Consider the following 19690-nt stretch of genomic DNA (forward strand, 5'->3'; position numbering starts at 1 on the left):
GCAGAGTAGTACAGACGTGAAGGAGATACTCACCTCAGCCAGAACAGACGTAAGGATCTCGTAAGGTAGGCGCAGAATATGACACTGCGAGTCGTCTGGTAGTGGTCTCATTGCTACTCGTGTTGATGGCTTGTCTTATGGCGTAGACTAAGGTGGCTCGGGTTGAGAGGAAGACTCATGCAAGAGGGGGTAAGAGAGAAGTTTGCGCGAGGACAGCCACCGTGCCTTCCGTAAACGCGTCGTCACGCGATGACGCGCGCCTTCGTCTTCGCTGTGCGAGCTTTGTCCGAAGCTCTTTGCGAAAAAGGAAGCGACGCTTCCGTTGAAAACTAAACAGGTTTGCCGCCTACATCAATGTAGAAACATGCAAAGTGGGTGATCCAACGTCAACGTAGGCTCCAGATGTGACAGGGAAAGACTGTACGTAGCATCGCAGACATGTCTCACTAAACCGAGGCCATTAAGACACCCATAAATACACGATCTTGCATTGAAGATAGTGGGTACTTGTGAAATCTTCAGGTTTGATGGGTCACTGGGCATCGTGCCTTCTGGATTTGATGTATCGATACAAGTCAAGCCACGTAATGAGAGACTCATACGAAGAGTCGAACATAGCAGACGATAAAGGGAACAGGCAGCCGATGGCTGAGAGCTAGAGAACTATACCTGTCTTGGCATTCCAAAGATCGACAGACGTCTTGATCTCAGCACGAAGTGAGGAAGCTGAAGTTGCCCTCGGGACTCGTCTGAGCTTGCGCTGTGCCACAAATCGCTGTGTAACCTTCTGGAAATATAATGAGGCCCCTGCTAAGCTGTTCATTGCAGCATGTCATCCAAAGATCTGGTAGACGTGTTCCTGCAGGATGCGCATGCATGTTGAGTACCCGGTGACGAGCAGCGGACGCTGTTCGATTTCATCTTAAACATGTGAAGTCGGTCTCTGATGGAGTTATATTCAAATCTGGGTCTAATTGGGATACATACAATTATTGGATACAAGACAATGGCTTTGTTGTGGGGATGGGAAAAGATGTGGCTTCGGGCATGGCGTCACTCACGACCCTGCAGATCCGCACGGTTGCATGTTGCGGCTCTCCGGCGCTCTCGCAACATCGCAACCCAACACATGTCAGACAACTCGATGCCCTCCGACGAGCGCTGACCCACCCTTTGCTCCAATGCACCCGGCCGTCTCCATACTTGCCGATAATGTCGTCAAATACCACCACCTGCTCGCCCCGCTGCTCTACACCGTCCTCGCGGCTGTCGCAAACGTACACACACCGATCCAGCATTCGCTGCTCATAACGACGATATCCTGGCTGATAGTATGGGTGCCGACTGTCTTCTGGGTGGGCATATATTCGAATAGCGACGGCGTCAAGAGGAAGACGAGCTGGCTGGCTGGCGCGCTGCTGGGCCTGTCTGTGATATGCGACCGCGCAGCATGCGATAAGCAGGGCATCTGGGCGACCAAGGTACTTTCGGACGGGATATAGGGACAACATGCGACCGTCTAACAGCACTTCAGGCCCTGATTCCCCTCTTCACCGCCCTCTTCTCCGAGAACCAATTGGTCGCAAAACACCTCGCCCTACCCACCTGGACCATTCTCGATGGCCCTGCAGCCGAGACCAAGACCTCCCCGGAGCGACAGCTTCACACCGAGTCATACGGGGTACTTGCAGTTCTCGTTGTCTCTGCGAGCGCTGTTCTGGGCGTCTACGCGGTTCCTACCACGGTCGCGCTCGGTCTCAGCAGTGCCATCTTCGCGTCTACTGGCCTCGTCCTGTTTGAATCTACCATACAAGCCGCGACAGAAGAGGGCGAGGGCGGCAAGCGAGGACTTGGGTCTGCGAACGGGAGCACGCTGCGGCGCGCCTCAGTGAATGGTGCCTCGAGGCCGCAGCGACTGGCTGCGCTCAGAGACGTCGCAGTGGCCATTGCAGTTGTATGCGGGATTGCGTCTATCCTTACCGAGTCGTCCTTGACTGCAAGCACGATATCCTGGGAGCCTGTGTACAGAGAATACGACCGGGAGTGGAGGGATGTGCACAATTTCCGCATCCTGCAGCGCTTCTTGTGGATGTTGCCGGTTCACACCACTGTAAATGTTCTTGTTTTCGTTCTGGTACGTACTTTCTTCCATATTACTGTTGAACTACCTAATTACGCTGTCTTGTTACCAAACGCGGGTCTGGCGTCCTGCCGCGTCGTACCCGTCGCCATGGCTTTCACCCCAGCTTTTGCTTTCAGGTTCCAAGACCAGAGACGTAGCTTTCACTCTCAACGCACTGTCAAAATATCAAGCTAACTAGCCGATAGATCTCTCAATATGGCGCTGTAAATACCTCTCTGTTGGCCATATTCTCTCACCTTGCTGCGAAACTACACTTCGCCCCGACCTTTTCCACAGTTTTGTTTACCCTCATTTACGACGGGGCGGCGCTTGTACACTTTTTTGAGTCGTCCGGATCTCCCATTATCATGGATTCGCGGCGCTCTATGCGACTGCGTCGCTTTGTCTTCATCGTTATGGCTCTTGCAGTGGGGTCTCTACTTTTCGGACGTTTCACTGGACCACAAACGTATCGACACATCACGCATAGTGTTCTTACAGACATACCACTTTCCCCGCCTGGAATGCCACTTGCTCCAGTGTCGGTAGATATGACCAAGGGTCATCCGGCTGCGCAATTGATTGGCGCTGCAGAGGCAGACTTCCAAGGCACCCTTAACCGACAATCCAAGTCTCTCGCTGATGCGGTTCGAGAGTACCGACGCAGGAACGGGATCTCACCACCTCCGCACTTCGACAAATGGTACGAGTTTGCGACGCGCAACGGTGTTGTGATGATAGACGAATACAACACGATCAATGAGATGCTGCTACCATTCTGGGCGCTCAAACCATCGACGATTCGGTCGCGCATTGCGAATGCGTTAGGTCATGAAGATAGCTCAATGCTTGCAATTGCCATACGCCATGGCGCCGTAGAGAACTTCCAAGGCGGCGATGAATGGCAACAACAGGCTACCATTGGCATGATGAAGCAGTTTGTCCAGTATCTGCCCGACATGGATCTGGGCTTCAACTTGCATGACGAACCGCGAGTCGTCGTGCCCGATAATCTGTTGTCGTCAATGGTGGCAAAGGCGAGGGACGAAATTCTACCACGCACTGCGAAGAACGCTGCACCTCGCAATGCCTTCTCTGCCCGTCCAGAAGACTTGAGTGATGGTACACGGTTTGCTGAAGTTAGCACGACCAAGTTCAATCGCTTTGCGCATCAACAGACATGGACGCATTCGCGGCTGTCATGCTCTCCTGGCACTCAGGCCCAAACCTTCGAAGACTACGCTGCCGACAACTTCACCGCGTATGCCGCCAGCGACCTCGGCTTCATCTACAACACGACCGCCTTCTCCGATATCTGCAACTCACCCTCATTCTCATCAACGTTCGGATTTTTCGAGCGCCCCAACGCCTTCAGTATCATCCATGAGCTGACACCCGTCTTCTCACAGTCGAAGATCTCCAGCTTCCAAGACATCCTATACCCCAGCCCATGGTACTGGATGGGCAAGGTAGGCTACGACGAGACTCACGACACGACCTGGGAGAACAAGACCAACAGCCTCTACTGGCGCGGCTCCACAACAGGAGGATTCAGTCGCAACGGTGGCTGGCGACGTCAACACCGCCAGCACGTCGTCCAACGCCTGAACGCCCCCGACACCGCCAAAGTCCTCGAACCCGTCTCCAACCCCACCTCAACCTACGCCGTAACCTCGATCGAGCGCAAAGCCCTCAAAGACCTCATCGACGTCCACTTCTCGCACATCGGCCAATGCGACCCCGGCGACTGCGACGCGCAAAACGAATTCTTCGACGTGACCGAACGCGTCGACGGCCAAGACGCATGGTACTACAAGCACCTCCTCGACATGGACGGCAACGCCTTCTCCGGCCGCTTCTACAGCTTCCTCAAGTCCCGCAGTCTGACCTACAAAATGGCGTTATTCCGCGAATGGCACGCCGAGTGGCTCCGTCCTTGGGTCCACTATATCCCCCTCTCCCTCCGCGGCGACGAACATCTCGATCTTGTACGGTGGTTTAGCGGTACACAGGTTTTCGACGATGACGGCGATGGGGTTGTTGAGAGAGTCCAGGCGGATGGGACGAAGAAGGGCGGGAATGGCGCGAGTGAGGGGGAGAAGAAGGCGAGGCTTATTGCGAAGAGGAGTTCTGAGTGGCATGATAGGGTGTTGAGAAATGTGGACTTTGAGGTTTGGTTCTTTAGGTTGCTGTTGGAGTATGGGAGGGTGGTGGATGATAAGAGGGAGGAGATTGGGTTTGCGGGGCCGTAGATGGGGGGATGAAGGAGAAAATTAGGGTTGGATAGATGGAGTTGGAATACATTGCTGTTTTGTTTGACATGTTCTGAGGATTGTGTACATAAAAATTGATATGTTAAGTCAATGTGTACACGAGACTGGGTGATGTTGTGTTTCAGTCGACTCTACTGACTCTCCTACCTCATGCAAGGAAAGACCTTAACGGCCTGGCAGCCTACATTAACGTAGAAACCTGCAAAGTAGGTGGGCTAACGTTGATGTAGGCTCCAGACCTGTTCAGTTTTTTTCCCTAGGTTGACGTGCTCCGGCTTGCATGTTGAATGACCTTTAATTAACGTCAAAAATGACTAGCATAGTAGTCTAACGAAAAGCCCGTGTAATATCCTAATCTCCCATCGACGAACCCCTACTCGATAAGCGCCTGAAACCCGCTGCTCCATTTGTAAAGTATCCACGTATCCGTCTCCAAGTCTTCTTCCAGAACCAAACAATGCTATCGATGATGGAACGGATCTGCGAACGAGGCAGAGCCTACTTCCTCCCCGTTCGGACGCCGTACTCGGAGTAGAAATGGCACGTCGTGTTGTGAACCACGCCGGATGTGTCTTCCTTAAAGACGTTACAGCCGTAGGTTGCGGCGTTGGGTGGGGTGTATACTGTCTTTGGTTAGTCGATCGATGATACAATTTTTCTGGGTAGAGAAGATTATGACTGAGGCACAGTGAAGTGTAAAGTAGGATGGAAGAGTTGATGCTTACGATGTAGCGAGACTGCATAGTCTGTGGGATGCGTATTGGAAATACGATGCACACCGAGCGTATCAGCCATGTATGTGACTTCGTTTTCAGCGAAAGTAGTCTCTTGGGTTTTGGTCATGGGCCGCTGGTTTTGAGCGTCGTCTTCGGTCGGGGTTGCGAAACGGGTTTCTGTCAGGCTGCCTTTGAGGACTTTCATGATGCAGTGTGCGTTCGCGTGGCTGCATGGGTAATTAGTATCGGCGTGTTGCGGTAAAATGTGAGATATATCGAAGGCGGATGGCGGAATGTAGTGAATTATCGAAAGGTCGTCTTACCGGCGAGTCTCCTGCTGACACATCGATCAAAGTAGATCGGCGAACGGGGTCGCTTCATCGTGCAGGAGACTGAAGCCATGGAATGTTGTTCGCGAGATAAGGCATGCTAATGTCAACAGTCGCAAGATATGAGAACTTACTCATGAATCGGGCTCTTCTTTCCAGGACCCCATACTAGGATAAGCTGTTCGATTAGCACCACCTTCGTTGACTCGGGAGTCGGGGACTGTACCAAGTTACTCTTGCCGTTGCCTTTGTCGACAACATTCCGTGTGTATGGCAATGTCTCAGATGGAAAGTAGTATTTCTTCCACTCCGACTCTTCCGAGGTGTACGCTTTCATCAATTCTTGCAGCTCGTTCTCGTCTACGTCATCCGAGTCTATGCCGTTGCTGGGGCCGAGCATCTTGTTGATCTCCTGCACGAGCGAATGGAAGTTATCCTCTTCAGTGTTGCGACCGATCATGGTAACGATATTGATATGTGAGGAAGAAGAAATGTGCCGAGCGTGTCGTTGATTAGGATGCTGTTACAGACGGAGTTCCGACGAAGAGAGTTCGGAGCGCGGGCTTTAAATACACACAGCCTTTGTCGAGGGTAAGAGCGTTGGCTTGCCTGCCTTCAATGCTGCTTGTGCAGGACTGGGCTTGCTCCATTATGTAACAATTGGCGCGTTCTGAGCTTGTGATATGTGGATCCATGGCGGTCAGCAGTTCGCCGACATGTGATGCACCTCATATGCTCAGCCAGAGTGGTGGGTATGGTCACCGATGTGAAGACCCCGAACGCGGCTTCTATCGGGGAACTTATGAAGGCCTCGAGGAAGCATGCATGGAAGCCGAGATGGAAGGGTGCTGCGCTGAGCGCTAACCTTATCGGGTGGCGGTGAAAGGTACTGCCGGGAAGCCGTGCCCCGCTTCGTCATTGGCGGCGTGCGTCGCATCAAATTTCTGAACAACAACATCGCCTCTCCACGCCTGCCCAGAGCAAGTCAGGATACACAGTAATTCAAGATGGCGACCACAGTAGACAAGGCAAGTATTGAGTGGCGCATCATATCGTCATTTCACGCGCTAACAGGGTGTGCAGATCAAGGACATCGAGGCCGAAGTAAGCCACACCCCAATACGCGACCGTAACACGATGACTTACACGAGACGTAGATGGCCAAGACCCAGAAGAACAAGGCGACGTCTTTTCATCTTGGTATGGGCTCATGGACGGATACTGCATACTGGTATGCTTATACATGAACAGGGCAACTGAAGGCAAAGCTCGCGAAGCTTAAGAGAGAGCTGCTCGAGCCTTCGTCTGGTGGCGGCGGTGGAGGTGTAGGATTCGATGTTGCTAGGACTGGTGTTGCCAGTGTTGGTTTCATTGGCTTCCCCTCCGTGGGCAAGAGTACGCTCATGAGCAAATTGACCGGACAGCACTCCGAAGCCGCTGCATATGAGTTCACAACGGTGGGTTGGATGCGCTTGGTACTAGAATCAGTACTGACAACATATAGCTTACTACAGTACCGGGCCAAGTCATGTACAACGGAGCCAAAATCCAGATTCTCGATCTTCCCGGTATTATCCAAGGTGCGAAGGACGGTAAAGGTCGTGGACGACAGGTCATCGCCGTCGCAAAGACCTGCCATTTGATTTTCATCGTTCTGGACGTCAACAAACCCCTCACCGACAAGAGCGTTATCGAGAACGAACTGGAGGGTTTCGGTATTCGAATCAACAAGAGCCCGCCAAACATTGTGCTCAAGAAGAAGGACAAGGGAGGCATCAACATCACCGCGACGGTTCCCCTCACACATATCGACCATGGCGAAATCAAGGCGGTGCTGAACGAGTACCGAATGGCAAACGCCGACGTAGCTATTCGATGCGACGCCACGGTCGATGATTTGATTGATGTTATTGAGGCCAAGGGACGAAGCTATATCCCAGTCATCTACGCTTTGAACAAGATTGATGCTATCAGTATCGAAGAGCTCGATTTGCTATACCGCATCCCGAACGCTTGTCCCATCAGTTCCGAGCACGGGTGGAACATCGATGAGCTCCTCGAGCAGATGTGGGAGAAGCTCAATCTCGTTCGTGTTTACACCAAGCCCAAGGGCAAGATGCCGGATTACTCGGCGCCAGTGGTATTGCGATCAACAGCCTGTACCATTGAAGACTTCGTAAGTCTCCCCCTCATCTTAAACGCGACGCGCTAACCGCTCTGTAGTGTAATTCCATCCACAAGACAATTGTCGACAACTTCAAGCACGCTATTGTTTACGGGAAATCATGCAAGCATCAGCCCCAGCGTGTGGGACTTTCTCACGAGCTTGCCGACGAGGATATCGGTGTGTATCCCAGTATTATGTCTCCAAATGGATATCGTGAGCTGACGACCCGACCAGTCACTATTGTCAAGCGCTAGATAAGGTCTCGTGATTACGAGATACGACAGGCGTTATGGATCCGGTCTTGGAAAATAGTGAGTAGAGCAGAAGGGCCTTCTGGGTGGCTGAACATGTCTCACTGCGATACCAATACTAGGTCGCAGCATTAAGATGACGAAGAGAGCGAGGCTTGGAGCCGATCTCGCGGCCTGGATTGGCCGAGGGCTCGTTCCAGTAGCACCGCGGACGACATCAGGACGACACTAGCACTGGGCAACGCAGCTTACGGCGCGGATCGTACCTGCCAATCGCCAATGCTCGACTGACTGGTGGCGGTCCGATACCGTCCGCAAGCTATCAATACCAGGCCTTTGCTTCCCCTGCCGAGGAGGCGTCATTCAAGACATATTCGTCGCGGACCCTCGTGGTAATGGCGCCGCTGGAGTTATTGGAACGGGGTCAGCATGTCGCATTTGTTTTTATTCCATATTTGCTTCGGAATTTGATGGATTCAGATCAGCATTGTCTGGCCCAATTTTTGAGGCGTCGGTTTTCCTTATTGGTCTGCTAACGGGCGCAGCGGTCGACTCGGAGAAATCAGCAGGGGTTAGTTGTGCTGGCGACTCAGAGGGCACGCTGTCAGTCGGGCGCTAAATCATTATCGCTCCCGAAAGCCTGAGTGGCTGGTCGGCAAAACCTCGATTTTCCATGGGCGCGATTATTGCAGCTTTCCGAAAGCGTTTCAGCCGTCGACACTTTCTGTCTCTCCTTTATGCACAGCCGATGATTGACGTCTTGCCCCTGCCGTGGGAATCGCCACAGGCTCGCGTACCTGAGCAGCATTGAATCGGCTGCCACTGTTTCGCGCCACGAGCGTACGGCAACGGCCAGGATGTATTTCGCTGGGCGCACGAGGCGAAGCCAATATGGCGCTTCCACTCAGACCATGTCTTGTTCGGGAAGCGTCAGATTAGCCGGCTGCGACGTGCTCAGCGGTGCGAGGGCCCTGATGGGATGATCCCACCCGGCTGCCTTGACATCCCATTTGCCCTTGCTAGGAGTCAGGCGTCGAGGCATGCACTGGCGAGCTAGCCTGGCGGCCGCATAATTCTGGCCCGCGCTGTCCTAGGGGCGCATCCCCGATGAGAGACCCGCACACGCTAAGCCCAACGTCGTCGCTCGTCGCTTGGCCGAATGGCGACCAGGATCACTGTGCACACGCCAGGCTTGCCGGCAAGCTTGGGCTCGAAACAAACAGGGCTCCTCTCCCGCCAGCTGCAGTAGGCCGCGCCCGCATCGCACAGCCAGGGCCTGTTACCAGTGTCCCCAGACTTATCCTCAAGTACGCGCTGCAGGCCCGCCGCGCCAGGCTTTCCCTGCAGTTTCAATTCTCCATCTAAGGCCATTGCTTTGCCGCGCTGCTTTATACCTATATGTTTTGACCTCTGTCATACCCAGCGCCTTTTGTCAGCGCTACCCCCGCTACTGCGGTACATTGACTTGTCGCTGTTTCGCCTCAGGAACCAAAATCTCGTCTCATGCATGTATGCGCTCGGCCGCTCTGAGGTCACCCACGCCGCCTAGGTATAGCAACACCACGGTGCAGGTGCATATGCCCGTCTGGCACCCTACTTCTGCTCCGCACCCAACACGGACACTCGTTCCCACACTCGCACGGATACACCACTCCAATACCTACTGCCTTCGACATGAGCCAGTTGCAAATGGATCACGACCACCACCATCACCACCACCAGGAACCTTTCGAGGATCACCATTCTGGATGGCATGGCGATAATGGATACAACCCACACCATCAGTCTCCAGTCCAAGACTTTAATGGCTTCAACGGCTTTGCACCGCTCCCGATGGAGCCCATCTACGGGAACGGCATGCATCCACCCCACCAAACTCATCCGACACCGAGGACTACGCATCCACAGCTGCAGCCTCTGATCATGCCGCAGATGCCGCAATGGCCGAGCATGCTGACCAGCCAGTCGACTTACCAAGCTTCACTGTTCCCCTCAGCCCCACCACCGATAACGCCGGCATCAGCAACGCCAGTCTCAGCGAGCTCAACACATTCCCGCACTTCGTCGACACCACGGAAGACTCTCACAGACTCGGACCGCAGACGCATGTGCCAATACCATGAAGAGAATCCCACTGTCAAGCAAACGGAAATTGGAGGTATGCCAGCACCACGCACCAGACTCACATGGATCTTTTACTAACGATATCCTAGCAATGTTCGGCGTAGAGCGAAGGTACCACTGCATACCCTGCATGTCTCTTCCCGTGCTGACAGTCTTGTAGTACCGTTTCGAAAGTGTTGCGCCAGAAGGAGAAGTACTTGTACCAGGACGATGGTAGCCGATCACCCATAAAAAGGTCGAAAGGCAAATTCCCGGATATCGAACGTGCCTTGTCGAATTGGGCACGCAACCATCAGAAACAGGGAGCACAGCTGTCAGATGCTGCGATCCGAGAGAAGGCCCGCTTTTTCGCTCAGACCGTCGGCAACTCAGAGAGCCACCTCAAGGTAAACAGCGCGAGCTGGTTGGAAAAGTTCAAGCAAAAGAATCATCTCAATGGTGCAAGGTCACGAAAGACTTCGATAGCAGAAGAGTCGGAGGGGACTTCGAATCCGCCATCCAATGTGCATACCCCGGGGGCCATCTCTCCTACCTCACCTGGTGGGGTATCTCCAGCGACAACGACCATGACAGCGAAGAAGAGTCAGGAAAATCTCAAGACAGAAAGCCCCGACACATACGACTTTTCGAACCATCGCCGACCCTTCCATTCACAGAGCAGTACGTCGTTGTCAAGCGTCTTCACGGATACAGCCACAAGCCCCACGTCGCTTTCTTCGCCCTTCTTCACGCCTGATTCAGCATGCGGCCCGAGTCCATTCATGGGAAGCCGCCAGCCTGCGAATGGACAGCCAGGGAACAACAACTTCCAAAGGCCCCGAAGCCAAACCTTCCCCATGCTTGTTGGTGTTGAGCAGTACATGTCACCTCCGGGCTCAACTGACGATATCACCCCAAAGTACGTTAGCAGCGGTGCACTTGACTCGCCCATGACCGAGATGCCTGGTACACTGCCAGTCATTGACGAAGGAATGTCGCTTTCGCCTACCCAGATGCCCAACTCGATGCAGCCCCCTCCTCTCCCAGGTACTATCGACGACAAAGGCTCATCAGCCGACTCCTCGCCCATCACACCGTCCCAAGAAGAAGCTGCACGCGCTCTCGAGCTCGTCATGACCTTCTTCCAGTCACAGAACGCCGGCTTCGTCGTGGAGCCCCAGGAGTATGTCACCATTGGCAAGCTGATGGAGAAGCTACGAATCAAGCGCAGCTCCGAGAGCCTTCCTTCCGAGATGCGACGTGTGTCAGAGCCCAACTTCACCACTGCCAAGCTCGAAAGCGTCGACGCGATCCATTAGCGAATTGGACATGTCACTCATCCAAGGGCCTGTGACGCCTGTCACAGCACGTAACGCTGACGACCACTTTCCTTTGTGGAACAAGCTTCCTGAATCGCTTGGGTTTGGAGTAGCAAGACTGTGCAACACTTGCGGTCTAGAACACCGGGATCAGGGACATACACACACGGCTAGCATTCTGCATTACAGTCACCGTTTGGATTTTCTTTCATTGCCGCATCTTGCCGCATTCTCGCATCAGCATCATTAGCATGGCTTCTATTTCTCACTACTCCTTCATTGACTTTCATTTCCCATCTTCCTATTCCCTTGCTCCACGAACCACTATACCCCCCTCTAGCAGCGCACAGTAACCTGACTGTTTTCGACTTTATCCCCTTACCTAAAACGAAGACTGTATCCGCCCACGCGGGCCAATATTCTGTACGCTTCTATTTGCTGCTTTCGAACGTTCCATTTACATTTGCCTGGCGGCCCTCATACGTTGCACTGAGTCTGAAACGGCGCGATGGGCCTCGTACGCACTGCTGTGCACCTATATGTAGCTTCTAATATAGTTACCGACCCTTGCCGCAAGACCGGCCTAACGAAAGGGTCAATCACGCTCGAAATGCGATTAATGCTCAATCCAACGTGCCATACGATTGTGCGTCTGATGTCACTAGTCAGTTTCGTCCGATCTCAATCTGATCATGGTCAGACTCAGCCTAGTTTTGGTGGAGCACCACTGACACTTCACTGATCGGCAAAAGTCTGGCTCATGAACGGCTGGTACTTGCCGCTTTAAGCCCCCGTGACGGAGCTTTCGGCATCGCATTGCAACACCGTTATAGCAACGATGTGCAACAAACTTTGGCATAGCCCGCCGAAAAACAACACTGAATTTCGGAAAATACCTTGCCGACAGACATGCCGATCGCAAGGAAAAGCAGCATTCGTTCGTTCTGGCTTTCCGCATCCTGGACACGGCCAAAACGTAAATTGCATGTGAGACTTGCAGGTTCAGTCGGCACCAGTTGGCCCCCTTCCCCGCCTTTGCACGAAGCTCGGACACCTTTCAACCTGGCGCACCTTGCACATCCTTGATACATCACAAAAGTACATATATACATATCCAGATACATCGCTTGAAGCGATCGCAATGCATAACGATCGATGACGAGGCTCGTATACGAGGAAGACAGATCCTCAAACTGTTGAGCCTGATCTAGATGCCCGCAAGCGTGAGACATTTGGTATCCCGTCTCCCCGCGCGCGCACCATACTCAGCTGGAAAGTTTGCGCATTGGGGTTCGTGTCAAAGGGCTGTCCCGATCTGGATCAGGGATGAGACGAGCGCGAGCTTGGAGAAGCGAGGGATTGGCGTTGGTACGGGCTTTCTTTGCTCAGTAAAGTGGTTTCGGCAGCGCAATCGACGCAAGGCGCCCTAGGGTCTCGTCATGCCGCGGGGGCGCACGCACTGGACTCAGCTCTTTGCTGCCCTGCTGGGCTGGATGGGGAGCTTGGACCCAAAGGTCGTCTCTGCAGCGAAGCTCGAGTTTCCCCAAACCCTGGAGCGAGTCGTGTTTGGGGCTCTTGCTGTTCCGTACGGGATTAGTTGCAGCTTCCTTCGTTTTCGGATTCCCTTGCTCAATCATGACGAACATAGCTGTAGCACATAGAGTACAACCCACGCATCCGCGGGTGAAGCAAAAGTTGGGCAGTGTTTTGGAAACCAGTTTACTTATTTCACAAAGCCGTTACTTTTGCATTACGGGTATTATGCAGCCCGTTTAACTTCACCCTGCGTTCCGCGGCGCCAAAAAGCAAAAAGGTGAGCAGTCCAGCGCCACTTTAGTTCGTCCTCTCTAGTCCGCAAGAAGAAGCAAGAAAGGTAAATGTCGTCGGTGTTCCCCACCACCATATCTTGGGCATCCTTGCAGTGACACTCTTTTTTCTTATCCCGCGGATGATGGACTGTTCGTTTTGTCCTTGCTTCTTCCTTTTCTCTGCAACACATTACTGTTCGGTACAGTACCGGTTCGGTCCGCAGCCGAGCCCGTTCACTGGCTCACACGTTGTCCAAATGCCGGATGTACTTCCTTCGCAGGTTGAAGCTGCAGTACATAGCCTTGTACATTGTGCAGCTCTATCAAAGAAAAGAAAATGAGTACAGGGGGCCTTGGACGACAGCTAAAAACGCGTGTTACGTAGCTGTCAAAGTAAATAAGCAAAGGTAGTAACAGTAGATGAGGGGACGCGCAATGGGGCAGATCTGTACTTGGTGTCGCAGTCCGACTTGGTTCGGCCCTTTTCTCGCTCATGTCGTTAGCTCGCGGTGTTGCGCGCAATGGCTAGACCGTCGTGAGCATCAAATCGCGAACACGCAATCGCAGCGCCCCCCATCGATCGGTGAAGGCCTGCGTTACCGTCCCTTGAACCCCCTGACCATTGGCAAATCCAAGGAAAGAGGCCGACAGGTTCGTAGTACCTTTGTATTCGGGCCTACGTCAAGCAGTGGTGGCAGGTTGTAGCGCAAGAGGCTAGGAAACCTACACCCGAAAGTCAATTATCGCGTTAGATTGCTAGCTCTCGCCCTTGTCTCCATCGCAATTCGAAGATAATGTTGGGCTAGTCCGCCAATGGTGAAAAGGCTGAGAGCGTTCCGGTGACCTTTAATTTTTGCCCTAGCATTTAATGCACAATGCGCTGGCGATAAGCATCGAAAAGTTCATTACGATGTTCGCGGTGCTAGGTCATGCGGTACCCTGCATTAGATCGTCCACGTGATTGATATCTGATGCTGTGTAACACGGTACGGAACCGGCTAAGCAAGAGAACAAGAATGTCGAGGTACAGAAGTGACCACCGAAACCCCTTCGTGTGAGGTGCTCCCGACAACGTTGCCTGAGCACGCGTACTTCCAAGGTTACTTCTGAAATCATTCATGGCATTGCGGGCCGTTGTTCGCACCGTTTGTTCGCCCCAAGGCTCGTGTCACGTGCCCTTTGATCGGCTGAGGCTTGTGTATCGTTTTTTTCAACATCGCAGCTGACAATTCTGAGCAACGCTGGTTTGCACGATAGGACATCGAATACACCTTCGCATCGCTGTGTACAAGCGACAGTACGACGCGCGCGCCCGTCATTGACGTACCCGTCCCGTCAATCTTGCACTCCCTGTCAGACGCACACATCCGTTGCTCCAGAAATGTTCTTCAATTCCCAACAACGGGTCTTCGCATGAACTGGTGTCGCAAATACCTTTGTTGGCGAATGGATCACGACTCAGGATGATGTGAGAGTGGAAGCGGGATATACAGCTCGCCTCGATGATGATTGCCAATTGGCGTCATTCAGCGATCATTGTCATGCGCTGCGCAGCAAGCGAACGTCTCGAATTTTCCCTATCCCGAAAATTCAGGATTGGCGTACGACTCACACCGCAGCCGCGTACGCCGACTGTTCCAGAGTGGCTGAGGTGAGTCTGCCGTACGCCTCACTATTGAGTCTTCATGCCTTGCGAAGGATGACGATAGTTTGGTAGGATATAGTGATTGCCCACTACGGGTGATGTTTTGCATGTTCGAGTCAATCCCACCCGCTGCCGTACCTGCACTAACGTTCCGGGCTCTTTAACCGTTGAAACATGGGTCGATGTTCGCAACATTGATGCCCATGACAGCCCCTGATGAGCACTCGCTTGACTCCAAACCATGGTAGATGCTGGATCGCCGGTGCTGGGATCATGGGCATTGTGCCTGGGATCCTGATGCGCTTGCCCCGGACCCCGTGCGGTTCAGGAACAGGCGATGTCGCATCTTGTCAAATGCTGAACGGCGACTATTACTGGGATCATGACTTTCCGTGTTGCGCATCCCGCGGCTTCGCGAACCAGGTCCCTGTAGGGGTTCCCTCGTTACGCCCTGGAGTTCGAGGAATTAAAGTTTCAACGGTCATCCGCGCCGAGTCAGGCAAGGGCCAGCATCACCAACAGTGACGTCTTGACACTTCGGCCGGCATAATCGGCGACCTGAATCCTACGCACGCGCCCACAAAGCGCGCGTTATTCGATAGGATCAGGATGGGTTTTGTTCGAGATGCAGGACAACTGTGCCGCAGAGGCAGAGAGAAGGCTGACTCGATCGCTGGTTATGTTCCGCGTAGTTGCTGCCCAACCGAATTTTGAAACACGTTAGCGGCAGGCTGTTCAGGAACGTGTTGCCAGGAACCGCAACCCTTGCGGAAGCGATAAGAGATAGACGGCTACGGGCTGAAGGCGCATGCGGGGTAACTTCTCTCGACGCTTTAGACTTCTCAGCCCACCCTCGCTTCTGCGATGTTCACTCACTGAAACCCCACGGTTGATACATCGCCTAAGTGAGGCTGAGTTATATTTGACCTTGGAACAAGGGTTCACGGTGTAGCCGAAGAGGAGCGCGGCGGTAAATGTGATCCGCAGGCAGAAACTCCAAGGCGCTCTGAACCAGAACCTTTGTTATCTCGCTAGGCGGGGCTTGATTGCTGATTGTATGAAGGTGCGGGGCTTAGGCGAGCTCATCTTGATACGTGAAGGTGTGGTGAAGCTCGGAACGCTACGTTAGATGACCAGGGAAGATGCAACGTCGTCTACAGTCCTTGACTCTCTTCAGGATCATGCGATGGTACTGCATCGTGAGCTCGCATCGTAACTGCGACGGAGCTGGGCACATAGTCATCTCGTATTCGATTAGTTGAATTTATGTACCATGGCGCGCCCTGACAACACATGTCGCTTGTCGTCCAATATCTACCTTTAAGGCTCCCGGTTGTATGCATTTTATCCCCGCGCAGATGTACAGATGACACGGACCGTCGCGCTCACCGAGCGACATGCAGATTGTTCAAGGCCCTCATTCGCAGTAAGTCTGCGTGAGTGGTGTCTTCCCTGCCGCATACCAACACTACCAAGATTGAGTACTGCAGCAATCATGGTAAAGCAGCTCGAACTAAGCGATGGCTTGGTGGAAGACGTGCACGGTGGGGCACCTCGTGGTTCATTCTTTGTAGTTTCCGTCCGGCAATATCCCGAATAGTCAGGTGCTCGCCACGGCATGCAGCCAGCCCGGAGTCTGGATGCCATGTGCCTCAACAATTTTCTTAGGGAATTTTTTGATTGGTCGATACCCCTCTTTTACGGTCAGCGGTGTACCTTTCCCACCACACTTTGCTACGAGCGCACTATGAGTTGGTATACGTGGAAGTGCACGTAGCTGCAGTTTCGCCGCTTTAGTGAGTCGCCTTATGCTGGTTTGATGGAAGTATGTATGCGATACAAGGATTGGAGTTCACCCTCGTTGAACGGGGTATGAACGGGGTATGAACGGCGAAGGTGACTGCGCGACGGGCCGTGCCCAGCAGCGTTCGAGTATCTGGCGGTGAAAATGCGTAATGTATGGGGTTCTAACTTTCGGAAGCATGAGAACAGCATCAGCTAATGCGCTCCTCCAACAGATCCTTGACGCCTTGTTCTCCCAACTCCGGAAACAGGCGCAGAACAATCAGGTCAACGATCTGGAAGACGAGGTGCTTGTTGAGATAAGCGTCATCGAGACAGTCTAGTGTGTTTGCGATCTGTCGAACCTGCTCATCGCGCTCGTAGCTCGCAAAGAAAGCGGCTGCTACTTTCGGTGGTACTAAGTCAAGTAGTCTGGCGGCACAGCAGCGCTTGATCTCCTTGATTTCCTCATACGTTGGAATCTGACGTGGGGGCCCGAGCGCGTTGTTAGGGAAGAGTGTTGCACGAAGAGTCCGAAGCGCCACGGGAAGGAAAGCGGGGTTCAAGATCTGCGTGTGGAAAGTATGAGCGAGGAATCTGCAATCGCGACTGGTTAGCAGATGAGACTTGGATATGGCTAGATTGACTGGTGCGAGATAGGCAGGACGGGTGCGGTAGGAGTTGGACGGATGAAGGAGTCCGCGGGGCGTTCAGCTGGTGACCGCGAATGATGATGTCTGCGGTAGCAGGCCCGGAGCATCGGACGAGAATCGAGTCGAATTGTTGACGCGGCCCATAAAGTGAGGCGCACGCCCATAGCAAGCGAGATTGATGGTCATGCCACTATGCAACTCAAAGCAGGATGTCGTCGTGATGGATCGAAAAAGCCATTCCCAATCTTTCGGGAACAGCATCATTCGCCGACTGTTTCAATGCGCTGCTCAAACAAACTAAGACCATATTGGAGTCCGAGGAGTACGTGCAGGATCCTCAACAGGATGACGGTAGCGATGAAGACCGAAGAATGAGGCGTAATCAGCTGTTGGCGGGATCCATGGTAGGGCCAGAGTTTGTGGCCAATGTCGTGCTCGAACTCTGTACGGCCAGTCCCGAGAGGGACGACGGCCGGACGGTGTGAGCAGATCAACCGGCGCGTAAGCGGCCCTTCCACAAGAGCTAGCATCGTGATGACGGCTCAGGGAACAAAAGCCCTTCGCACGACCCGCAGTATTCTGTGGTCGCTGATGAGAGGCGCAGCACCAGGATTGGTCCGACCTTGATGCAGGCATCGTGTGGTCGCTCATGGTGTTGACAATGGCGACGGCCGAGAGTGTGCCAAGCCTCCTTGTCCGAAACGTGTCGAGTTGCCGCCCGGAACGGGTGCCGAGGCTTGCATAAATCGGTGCGCCACGACAGGGTTGTTTTGGTGTGTGAGCCTGCGGGCCGTCGCATTCGCTGAAGCGAAGTCAAGTGACTTGAATCGTATGCGGAGCTATCTCATCCTGCGTCGCACGGTGCCACAGGGATTGACCAGCTAGCCAACCAGGGGATGCGAGTGAAGAAAGAGATATTATCGTAACTTACCTGTCCAATACACCATTGGTTTCACCCACCCTACCTGGGCCGAGCAGTGCTCCACGATGAAGCATGGAGATGAAGCCCAACAGCCAAGGCATGCGGACATCTAACTCGGCAAGTTGCGCTACACAGCTCCACAGGCTCATGCTTACTACAGGCCGTTTGGCCTCCAACGGGCGCCTGGAAGCCATCTTTTCCGCTTCCAGTGCTTGCGATTGATTGGCTGCTTCTGCAGATGACTGCTCGGTTGTGGCAGATCTCAACGGAAGGGAAGATAATGTCGTAAGACTCAAGACCACCGCGCGCACCGCAGTAAACGCCAAAAAAGCGTATTGGATGATCGCCCATAGTACACCCGAGACGTATAAGGCCGATGTCTTGTGACGACGCTGGCCGGCGTCCAGTGGCCCTTTTGGACTAATTTCTGACCCTTGATGCGTGGACAGCAGCCCGTAACGCTCAAGACGGGTTAACGACTGCTCCGCATCGGCATCGTCCGATTGGGAATCCTTCTCTTTCGCAGCATCGGTCTGTAAAACCTCAGCTATCCTTGTGATGCCCTCCCATAACACCCATCCTTCACAGGCTTTTCCGCTAATGCCGTTTCCAAGGATCATCTCTGCGAATATTTCGCCTACCAGGGCGCGTAGACACCCATTTTTTAAGTCTTCTGTCGGTAGCAACAGGGCTAGCACGCCATGTATGAGTAGTTGGCGCCACGCCGACTCGCTTTCCCGCTGTTCAAGGACTGTCGCCGGAACATCATCGGTAGGCACAGGTGATAGTGCAGGGTGCGGGTGGAGCGTATGATATATCAGACGAGGATCTGATACTAGTGAAATTGACGAGGCGGCTTGAGTCTTCGCTATTCGGAATGCTGACAGGGAAGAATTAGACAAACTTCATGCGACAGTCCAAGTTGAAATAACCTACAGGTCAGGTGGGCTTGGAGTAGCTCAGGTATCTCATCTAGCAATAGTGATTCGAGATCGACTTTTCTGAGGCGCTGCTCCAGACCTCGCGTACAATGAGCGATAATCTGGATCACTTCGTTGACAAATACTTGATCGGGAGTTATCTTCGAGTACCACGTCTGTACAAACTCCTTGATGATAACAGAGATGATGCCATATAGTTGAAGATCGACCTCGTTTGAGCTCGTCAAGGGTGGCAATACGTCTTCAATAGGACGAGGTGTACTGCGTCCTTTCTCGCCATTGCCAAGTAGCACATTGTGGGAGCAGAGAGTGCGCCGAATGAATGCTGCCGTGGATTTATCCGAGGTAGAATCTAATTGAGGCTTCTGTGTGTCTGCTGAGCGTGTTGTAGCCGCCACACGGGAGTGGTTTTGCACGTTGGTCCCCGTGGCTCCCGGGGTCGACGATGCTGAGGCCTGGTAGCTTGGTGGCTGCGCAAGAGGGACGTCTGGATCCCGGTTCGTACTCTCTGTCATTGCAACGTGATGTTCATCGTTGCCAACACCGAATGTAGTTTTCGACACGTGATAGCGCGCTGCGACACGATTCGAGATGAATGTGGTCGTGGGGTTGGTACTGGCGAAGGAGCGATGACGACAGAAAGTCAACCACGGCCGGGA

General features: G+C 53.4%; 5 protein-coding genes across 5 annotated transcripts; 3 read left to right on the forward strand and 2 right to left on the reverse strand.

Annotated features, from left to right (window-relative positions):
- Positions 1–1181: 1181 nt before the first annotated feature.
- On the forward strand, positions 1182–4374 carry J4E79_009514 (uncharacterized protein; the record flags this gene model as incomplete). Its single annotated transcript, XM_049358359.1, has 3 exons — positions 1182–1481; positions 1535–2134; positions 2329–4374. 3 exons carry the CDS (start codon positions 1182–1184, stop codon positions 4372–4374), a joined length of 2946 nt encoding a protein of 981 aa, XP_049207214.1.
- A 519-nt stretch (positions 4375–4893) lies between these two features.
- J4E79_009515 (uncharacterized protein) lies at positions 4894–5900 on the reverse strand (the record flags this gene model as incomplete). The annotated part of the gene is made up of 3 exons (XM_049358360.1): positions 4894–5018; positions 5121–5338; positions 5575–5900. 3 exons carry the CDS (start codon positions 5898–5900, stop codon positions 4894–4896), a joined length of 669 nt encoding a protein of 222 aa, XP_049207215.1.
- A 547-nt stretch (positions 5901–6447) lies between these two features.
- On the forward strand, positions 6448–7861 carry RBG1 (GTP-binding protein rbg1; the record flags this gene model as incomplete). Its single annotated transcript, XM_049358361.1, has 6 exons — positions 6448–6468; positions 6524–6544; positions 6598–6640; positions 6692–6897; positions 6945–7616; positions 7664–7861. 6 exons carry the CDS (start codon positions 6448–6450, stop codon positions 7859–7861), a joined length of 1161 nt encoding a protein of 386 aa, XP_049207216.1.
- A 2103-nt stretch (positions 7862–9964) lies between these two features.
- Positions 9965–11280, forward strand: J4E79_009517 (uncharacterized protein; the record flags this gene model as incomplete). Its single annotated transcript, XM_049358362.1, has 3 exons — positions 9965–10016; positions 10072–10093; positions 10143–11280. The coding sequence occupies 3 exons, from the start codon at positions 9965–9967 to the stop codon at positions 11278–11280; spliced, it is 1212 nt and encodes a 403-aa protein (XP_049207217.1).
- Positions 11281–16727: 5447 nt separating this feature from the next.
- Positions 16728–19546, reverse strand: J4E79_009518 (uncharacterized protein; the record flags this gene model as incomplete). Its single annotated transcript, XM_049358363.1, has 3 exons — positions 16728–17112; positions 18100–18970; positions 19027–19546. 3 exons carry the CDS (start codon positions 19544–19546, stop codon positions 16728–16730), a joined length of 1776 nt encoding a protein of 591 aa, XP_049207218.1.
- Between the last annotated feature and the right edge of the window lie 144 nt (positions 19547–19690).

This window comes from Alternaria viburni (genome assembly GCF_023758015.1).
Source record: "Alternaria viburni strain BMP 2772 chromosome Unknown scaffold_25, whole genome shotgun sequence".
Taxonomy (NCBI): Eukaryota; Fungi; Ascomycota; class Dothideomycetes; order Pleosporales; family Pleosporaceae; genus Alternaria; species Alternaria viburni.